This window comes from Myxocyprinus asiaticus, chromosome 5 (assembly GCF_019703515.2).
Source record: "Myxocyprinus asiaticus isolate MX2 ecotype Aquarium Trade chromosome 5, UBuf_Myxa_2, whole genome shotgun sequence".
Taxonomy (NCBI): Eukaryota; Metazoa; Chordata; class Actinopteri; order Cypriniformes; family Catostomidae; genus Myxocyprinus; species Myxocyprinus asiaticus.
Window position 1 is genome coordinate 18,930,390 of NC_059348.1, and position 10,040 is coordinate 18,940,429.

General features: G+C 36.8%; 1 protein-coding gene across 2 annotated transcripts in view; it reads right to left on the minus strand.

The window, feature by feature from the left end:
• The window catches only part of LOC127441582 (matrix metalloproteinase-16-like), a 42,468-nt gene that overhangs the window by 6,953 nt on the left and 25,475 nt on the right, over window positions 1–10,040 (minus strand). Inside the window, exons 4-6 of one of the 2 annotated variants that reach the window (XM_051699163.1) lie at window positions 7,631–7,935; window positions 2,243–2,404; window positions 1,647–1,864 (exon numbers count right to left, since the gene is read on the minus strand). In XM_051699163.1, the coding sequence (XP_051555123.1) occupies window positions 1,647–1,864; window positions 2,243–2,404; window positions 7,631–7,935 (685 nt within the window). Of the gene's footprint in view, window positions 1–1,646; window positions 1,865–2,242; window positions 2,405–7,615; window positions 7,936–10,040 lie in introns of both variants that reach the window. The other variant, XM_051699162.1, reaches the window with a different exon arrangement.

The window sequence follows — 10,040 nt, forward strand, 5'->3', positions numbered from 1 at the left end:
TTTTTTTTTCTTTTTTGGTAGAACAGTTAAAAATGGCTGTGCTACTTAATGAAGTATGGACATCACAATTCAGTGTCTTTTTTCAGCTACTGAAGTATAAAGTCAAGTTTTGGTTTAAAAAATGACCAAAAAGAAACCAATTCTCTAGAAAATCTAGAAAGTTTTTGGATGAACAGAAAGTTTGAAGAATACAGCATTTATTTAAATAGATTTAAATCACTTCTAATATTATAAATGTCTTTACTGTAATTATTGATCAATTTAAAGCTTCCTCTGTGAATAAAATAATAATTTTCTTACACAAAGCATTTTTTTTTTATTATTTAAATATGTTACTTGAGGTTTACTTATAATATTAGTAAAGTTTTTTTTTTTTTGTTTTTTTTTAAATATGATCATTTCCCACCCTCATTCTGAACCTCTGTCAGAAATGCTCAGTTTTGGTGCTGCTTCTCCTTTAAGATTTGACAGTAAATGCCCACTGTTATGACTGGCTCTCTGCTCTTGACTGGCCTGCTCTCTCCTTGCTATCTCATTGCTCACAGCTTCTGGGCGGGGCTACAGAAGTGATAAGGTAAACTAAATATTGATGTGTTGTTATGGAGGCGGTCAGATGTGAATGTCTACCACAGTGTGACATCACAATGTGGAGGAAGTAGAGAACGAGTCGTTTTGGCTGCTTGGTTTCAACACATGCTCCTTTTGCAGTGAGGAGAAAGTTTTGAGTTCTGAAACTTACAGTATGTTTTTATAGTACAACGAACTCTTACATGCCAAAAGATCAAGGAAAATTTGATTCCTCATGTCATGACCCCTTTAAAGGGTAGTGTAAATTAAATGTTAACAATAAAAAATTTACTTCTCTAAGGTTAATTATTAGGTCTGTCAATTAAATGACGTGTTAATTTCGTGTGGCAAATAATAACAAAAATAACACATTACACTTCGCACTCCATTCACTCCAATTTAACACATATGAACGAGGCCGGAAATGCAAGCTTATGTGAAGATATTTCATATTTTGCAGCAGACAAAAGTTCATGTTCTAACCTGTGAATTCAAATGATGGGACGTGTGACTGATAGAATATCACAACGTCACACACTGACCTATCGGCTCATTACAAAGAATACATATTTCAAAGCTGCATGCATTTATTGTTGCAGTAAAGTTAGTAAAAAAATTTGAATATAATATTATTTGCTATTTGTGATTTATTATTTATTAAACCAGAAGCCCTCGTGTGTGATATCATATCCTGTTCATTGTGGTGCCTGAAAAATTTTGGATGCTAAAAGTCTAGTGTGATCGTCCCTTAATAAGTAATATTCCTGCCATCGGAGCAATTCAAGCGTAAGGTACAACCTTTATGTTATAACCATTATAACCTGACACAACATCTTTAACATGGGGCACCTATGACACAAGAAGCGACACAACAGCAAAGTATGTCCGTTGCTTATATACATACATAGACAAACAATTTTCGTAAATTATGGACTTCACAAAAAAAGCCATTTGTTTTTTTGTGATGACTGTTCAATGCTTTACTTGTCTTCCACATTTGGGGGCTTTTCTTTAGCAAATCATGTAATTAACTAGATTCAACATTTTAAGCAATTGACAGCCGTATTTGTTATTCATACCTTGAAGACAAACAGCTCCTGTCGCAGGATTGCCAAAGTGTTGAAGCCTCCGTCACAGATATTGGGTTTGGAGTTGGGGTGGGCCGGTTTTGACTTCTGTGGGGGTCGATGAGGGCGACCCTGGCGGTCATGTTTTCGAGGGTCAGATGGAGGGAGCAGGCGTGGTGGTGTAGCAGTCGTGAGCAATCTAGTTGGCTGAGGGTTTTTGTCTGGAGGCCCTGCAGAAGTTATTAAGAAAATCTCAATAACATCAATGAGTCTCAGTTATATTCTAGTCCCTATATATGGATCGGGTCAGTCCTTGAACGTAAATCTATGGGATTTTTTTCGCATAGAAAGCTTAGAAAAGTTATAACACATCCCTTTTCAATTAGCCGCTCTATTTGATATATCTAGAGCACAAAAATAATGTGCCAAAGTTTAATACTTAAATATCAGAATTAAAATTTGTTCAAATCAAGTATGAGCAATAGTAATAGTGATGCTAGACTTAGCAAGGACCACTAAAATAATTGTTCTGTAAACAAAAAAATGCCATTTTTTGTAATATGTCACATAGAAATGAGTAGATTACGGTACTGGAGGTTTAAACCCACCATATATTTTCTGGATGCCCTGCAGATCATCATGGGGCAGTTTGAAGGTGTCAGTGTCCATGTACTGATAGAATGGAGCCATTATAGCGGTAGGATCATTTGAATGTTCCAGTCCCAAGGCATGACCAAGCTCATGGACCGCCACAAGGAACAGGTCATTGCCTACAGTGTATAAAACAACAGTCATGAAAATAAACATACAGGATGTGCCGTTCTTTTAGTTTTGTTTATATACTTGTTTTGTGATGCGCTATATTAAAGAAAAGCATCAGGCAATATGACTCATCCAGTAGTGTGTCTACATCTATATACTGCACATCTGTGTGTGTGTGTGTGTGTTTGTGTGCGCAGTGAGGTATTTTTCCTGTCAGTAATCTAAGGTCATGGCATTTCAGTGCATCACATGGCCAGAGATATTAATCGGCAGTGAAAGGCTAAGGGCACAGTGGGCCATCAAGATATGTGTATATGCCTCTGACTGTCTAACCTAAACAGAGATTATAGATATTTACATCCATGCCCAAGGGAGGCTGCTGAGCATGAGACTATATAAACATACATATGTCCATATATATATATATATATATATACAGTGGTGTGAAAAAGTGTTTGCCCCCTTCCTGATTTCTTATTTTTTTCCATGTTTGTCACACTTAAATGTTTCAGATCATCAAACAAGTTTAAATATTAGTCAAAGATAACCCTTTGCAGTTTTTAAATGAAGGTTGTTATTATTAAGGGAAAACAAAATCCAAACCTACATGGCCCTGTGTGAAAAAGTGTTTGCCCCACCTGTTAAAACATAACTTAACTGTGGTTTATCACACCTGAGTTCAATTTCTCCAGCCACACCCAGGCTTGATTACTGCCACACCTGTTCTCAATCAAGAAATCACTTAAATAGGACCTGCCTGACAAAGTGAAGTAGAACAAAAGATCTTCAAAAGCTAGACATCATGCCGAGATCCAAAGAAATTCAGGAACAAATGAGAAAAAGTAATTGAGATCTATCAGTCTGGAAAAGGTTATAAAGCCATTTCTAAAGCTTTGGGACTCCAGAGAACCACAGTGAGAGCCATTATCCACAAATGGCGAAAACATGGAACAGTGGTGAACCTTCCCAGGAGTGGCCGGCCGACCAAAATTACCCCAAGAGCGCAGCGACGACTCATCCAAGAGGTCACAAAAGACCCCACAACAACATCCAAAGAACTGCAGGCCTCACTTGCCTCAGTTAAGGTCAGTGTTCATGACTCCACCATAAGAAAGAGACTGGGCAAAAATGGCCTGCATGGCAGAGTTCCAAGACGAAAACCACTGCTGAGCAAAAAGAACATTAAGGCTCGTCTCATTTTTGCCAGAAAACATCTTGATGATCCCCAAGACTTTTGGGAAAATACTCTGTGGACTGACGAGACAAAAGTTGAACTTTTTGGAAGGTGTGTGTCCCATTACATCTGGCGTAAAAGTAACACCGCATTTCAGAAAAAGAACATCATACCAACAGTAAAATATGGTGGTGGTAGTGTGATGGTCTGGGGCTGTTTTGCTGCTTCAGGACCTGGAAGACTTGCTGTGATAAATGAAACCATGAATTCTGCTGTCTACCAAAAAATCCTGAAGGAGAATGTCCGGCCATCTGTTCGTGACCTCAAGCTGAAGCGAACTTGGGTTCTGCAGCAGGACAATGATCCAAAACACACCAGCAAGTCCACCTCTGAATGGCTGAAGAAAAACAAAATGAAGACTTTGGAGTGGCCTAGTCAAAGTCCTGACCTGAATCCTATTGAGATGCTGTGGCATGACCTTAAAAAGGCAGTTCATGCTCGAAAACCCTCCAATGTGGCTGAATTACAACAATTCTGCAAAGATGAGTGGGCCAAAATTCCTCCACAGCGCTGTAAAAGACTCGCAAACGCTTGATTGCAGTTGTTGCTGCTAAGGGTGGCCCAACCAGTTATTAGGTTTAGGGGGCAATCACTTTTTCACACAGGGCCATGTAGGTTTGGATTTTGTTTTCTCTTAATAATAACAACCATCATTTAAAAACTGCATTTTGTGTTTACTTGTGTTATCTTTGACTAATATTTAAACTTGTTTGATGATCTGAAACATTTAAGTGTGACAAACATGCAAAAAAATAAGAAATCAGGAAGGGGCAAACACTTTTTCACACCACTGTATATATATATATATATATATATATATATATATATATATATATATATACCGTATATATGGGCATATGTATGTTTGTATGGTTAGTAACGTTCTTAATAACGTAAAATGACAGTACTCTGCACTAAGGGGTGGGTGAAATACCAATTGCAGTGTTAACAAGCAACTTGGTCTGGAAAATCAAGCCCAAAATAATCCACTTGCCTCACCAAAATAAGCAAATATTAGCAAAAAATTTTTTTCTTGTGTGGTGGATTTATCAGCATAGAAATCATAACAAGCAGTTCATTAAAATTTAAGTATAATTTTATTTACAGATCTGCTTCGGAGTCAAAACCCGACAGCATCAAATCTGTATTAATGCATCATATCTAACAATAATTCAGTGAAGACTTGGAAACATCTGAGAAATGTACTTTTTACATCTAATAATATTTTCCTTGTATCTGGATTAGCTGTACAGTACATTAAGTATTTATACATAGTTGTTAAAAAGGTCTTCATTCACAGAATACTACATCTACAATGGGCAATTATGCAAAGAAATGTGTGATGAAGAGGTTTCCTTCAGGATCAAAGCACATTCTTCATTTTTTCGAGCAACATGAATTGGCGTAGTTTCAAAAATGTACTATGATAAACTCTTTGGCCTTTAGTTTCATGAAAAAATTCTCTGAACGAAATTAACTGGTTTTAACTGGTTACCAGCATTTACAAATAACGTTTTCACTTCCAATTGAAAATCACTTTGTTCCAGTTCTCGGTTATGTTCTGCTTAAAATTTAGTTCGTTTTCGGTTTTCATTCCTTGAACCGTTTTTAGTCCATGCCTATAAATTTCATCCATTTTATGATTGAAATGTTACGTAACATATTCTTATAAGCAAAGACCATAGCACTCATAACAATTGTGATTGTAGCACTGTGTTTAATTATCAGATAATTAGTTACTTTACATAATTGTTGTGCTTTGTCATTCGTACAGTCTATGCTGTAATAGATTAAAAGAATTGTTCACCCAAAAATGAAAAGTCTTCCATAAGAAGAAATACTGAAGACTGTTCATGCTGCTCTCTGCCATACAATGTGAGTATACAGTGAACAGATGCGGCTCCAAAAGCCTCAAGGACAAAAAAAAAAGCACCATTAAAGTACCACAAAAGTATTCCACATGACTTTGGCATTATATTCCAAGTTCTCTGAAGCCATATGATAGCTTTGTATTAGAAAAAGATCGAAATTTAACTGCAAATCTTCTGGTGAAGGGCCATATTATCAGTGAATATCAACATAAAATTTCTGTCTTTTCTTCACATAAAGCTTCGTTTGGACTCAGAAGAGTGGACTATTTCTATGTTACTTTATGTAATTTTCTCATTTGCCCCGTACCTATTCACTTTCTTTGTATGGAAAAGAGCAGTGTCTACATTCTACTAAACCTCTTCTTTTGTAGTCTGTGGAGGAAAGAAAGTCGTATGTGTTTTATATGCACTGAGGTTGATTAAATGATGACAGACTTTTCATTTTTGGGGGAACTTTTACTTTAAGGTGATTTTGTTGCAGTGAAGGGTCATATTTGCATCCAAAGCTTATAAATATGCATTATAATCCACATGACATGTGGCCTCACATGATATCTTGCATGATAAGGCTAGATTTTTAAACCTATCTAAAATAGTACCAGTCTGATCCCATCAAAATTGCATGACTGTGGTGACATTTTTGCAAAATTGCATTACTTAGTTTATTACAGCAGTTCCAATGTGGAATGTCCACTGTGTGGTGCTAAAAGTGAGTTAAACGTTCTCCCGAACAGATGAGGTTTTTAAGGTTACTGCTCTATTGAGTTTTAAATGAATAAAACCTACCACCCTACCCTAAACCTTAAACTTAAACCTAACCGAAAGTGTCATAAAAAGCAAATGTGAGATGAAAAATGCAATTGCTAAAGCAACCACGTCATTTTGTGGTGCGTCTATGACACTTTTGACTCACATCAAATCACATTGCTCTGAGTTGCTGCAAAACATACAAGGAGCCAGGTGTAAATCATTTAGCAAAAATGTAGGTTTAGTAACAAGATTCAATGGGACCAGGTTATATTGTAGAGTACTATTCAAAAATCACATGCAGATTAGGGTCTACAGTATTTACAGAGCGAGGTACTATTGTGAAAGCTATCTGTCATCTTTTCACTGACCCCTCACAACACAATAATGATGTGAATGCTGTGGAAAACATTTGCATCTGGGGGACTCCTCCAAAATTATACCCCAATTGCTGCTACTTATTCAATCACAGGCTAATGACAGTCTGTACATTAAACCGTAATGTAAAGAAAACCACACGGCATGTTATCCATACGCACTGCGTTGACTCTAATGAAGCCCATAACCACGGGAAGCTATTATGCTAGGCACGCGCAGCTCCAAAGACAGCGGCAAAACAAACAACCGTGGGTCCTGAGTGCAGGCGGCAGTAAAAATGCCAGCGGAGAAGAATGTAGTCACAGCCATTCATCACTGTCTCGGCCGAGACGTTTCGTGAAGGAGATGAGCATCTTAAAAGCTCTTCAAATCCAGCCGGGCCCAGGTAATTAAAGCTGAGTGGCTCTAAGTGCGGATCGCAGTCAAGAGACGGATCTGATTACCTCTCATTTAATGGGTGCAACCGTACCGCAAATACTACATATCAAACAAAGCTGACACCTGACATACACAGAAACATGCACGCACATAGACATATTGCGTATTTATAAAGATACACACAGTACAGTCTGTTTCAAACGCTCATTATAAACATGCAAATTATAGCACTAATCAGTTTAATTAAGTCTTATAATAGAAATTATTTCTTGGTTTTAGCTTAAATATGTTTCCTGAAGTTATCTATTGTCAGTGGTGCCTGTGTAGGTCTCTTTTTATTCATAATGAATATTCATATTCAACTGTTTCTGCTCTTCATTAAAGGGATAGTTCATTCTCAAATAAAAAATTCTGTTATTATTTACTCATCTTAGCTTCAGTCACCATTCACTTTCATTGTATCTTTTTCATTACATTCTGCCTAAAAAAATCAGCTTTTGTATTCCATGGAAGAAAGTTATACTGTACTGGTTTGGAACAAAACATGCATTCCTGGTGAAATAGCTACTTCATGTGGTTGTTAATTGTTGAATTTGAAAATGTGACCTAACCTGCTGTTCTCTCACCATCATGGTTTGGGTTGCCCAGCGTCCAAGGTTCATCAGAGTCGAAGTGTGTGTCGCCCCCTATGCCTGGCCCTGGGAAATAAGCATGTGCCAGAAAGCCTCCTTCTCCATCGAACGGAGAGCTGTCACCATGGAAACCAGAGGCAAAGATGATGGTAATGTCCACATCGCGTTTGCCACTCTCCAGAGCGCTGTAGGGGACGGCTTCAAAGCGTAGCGGTGTAACGCCTTGCCATACGTCGAATGCCCGGCGAATGGCCTCATGCGTTTCTCGTGCGCCCACTTTAGGGGTGACGTTTTTAATGCTGAAAAACAAAACAAACACAAAACTCTAAAGATTAACATGATAACAGTGTTGATCTTTCTAGCATAATTAAAGACTATGACCATTCCACAGCCTAAGATCAAGCCATGCTAGACTTACAGTTACAGGAAAATGAGTATATGGATGCACATGAAAAAAAATACTGCTTATCACTGCATTGCGGTCTGCTTAAATAAAGAGCACACAAACAACGATGTCAGCTATACGTAAAGACACTTAAAGACATAATTAAAACCTTAATGCAGTCCTCTTCATCTGAATTTGAAGCATGCAGTAATTGCAATGAATGACTAGCTGCTTGCCTTTGGTTCGTATTGCTTTTTGATTCCTAAGGGCTTTGTACTTTAGGGCTTTTCATTTATAAATACATCACAGCATTGTGGCACTGTAATTGGACAAGCACTGAATGCAGATGAATAACCTGTGCTGTAATTTTATTCTCTCGACTGGATAAGAGAAATGATCAATATCTAGGCTGCTGCAGACAGGCTCTGTCGGATAATTTACCACTGCGTTTGGAGGTGCAACCACCCCTTGCAAGTATATGTACATTAAAGCAGAAGTCTGTAAAAAAAGGACAGAGGCCCCATAGCACAGTGCTAGTACTAGATTCTCATTCTTATATCACACAGCACAATTGTGATAACAGGCTGTCAGTATCCTGAAAGGGAAAAAACATCATTTACACACCATGAAAGTAGTCTATAGAGCACAACAGTGCCTGCCCACTTTTTCAGGCATCTTGGTTCTGGAAATATATTTTTCCCTTACTTTTTTTCATTGAGATTTCATAAAGTACTTCATTAAAGAGTTCTAAGCCATGAACCAACCAGATCCGAGGTGAATCACAATATTATGAACTTTGATCTGAAGCAAAAAAGCATTTGAAAATTTGACAAAAAGACAAAGGTTAAGACTGTGTGCTATGCTATACTTAAAGGAATTCCAGGTTCAATAAAAGTTAAGCTCAGTCGACAGCATTTGTGGCATAATGTTGATCACAAAAATCGTCCGTCCTTCCTTTTCTTTAAAAAACCTTTCTGTAAAAAAGCAAAAATCGATGTCACAGTGAGTGAGGCACTTACAATGGAAGTCAATGGGGCCAATTTTTGGAGGGTTTAAAGGCAAAAATGTGAAGCTTATAATTTTATCAAAGCACTTACAATTGTACAATTGCACAGAATAACCCGGAATATTCCTTTAACGTTTTTCATGAGGGCATTAACTACAATCCCAGTGACGTAATCAAAATAAAAAACAATGGAAAATATAAAACTATTGATTTAAAGCTGATAAGTATAGAAATAATATTATAATATGAAGTAGCTTGAGAGTGTAGGGAGACTGCATAGCTCTTTTGGCATGCTTTGCTTGCCGTGAGTTTCTGATTGGTCGATATTTCACGTTGGGATGATGGGTAGTGTAGTTGTTCACCACAAATTCCACTACTAAATGCAATAATAATAAAAAAAACTGAAATTGGCTTCAGCATCATCGATTAACAAACTCAGAGTGCGCTGTCTTTAAGTGTTGTGTAAGTTATTCATAGAAAGTAATTCATTACAGATTACTAATTACTTTTCTAAAATTGTGATAAGATTACTTTACTGAATACTTCATCAAAAAGTAATCAAATCACTCATTACTTTACTTCAAAGTTACTTTCTTAAACACATTTTACTGAAAAGTTAGTTTTTTCACTCAACCAATTCAAAATAATGTCTATATTTTGACACCTTTTAGCTGTCACAGAAATGCAAACAGGCATATGTATGAACATAATTTCTGTTTTAAATGTACTCTACATGAATATTAGAAATATGTGTAACCAAAGTAATGTATTTAAAAGTCATTAACTTTAACTCTGATTACAAGAGTAAAAAATTTAATGGGTTACACTACCTTTTTTACTTTAAAAGTAATTAGATTACACTAACTAGTTACATCGTAATCAGATTACACCCAACACTAGTTTCTATAAGTTTATAAATTATCATTAAAAATCTATTCCCCTTAGGAAAAAATGTATTTGCACTTCTGATTTTTATTTCCGAAACCAGATTGTTGCACTCTTTAGAACTTGGG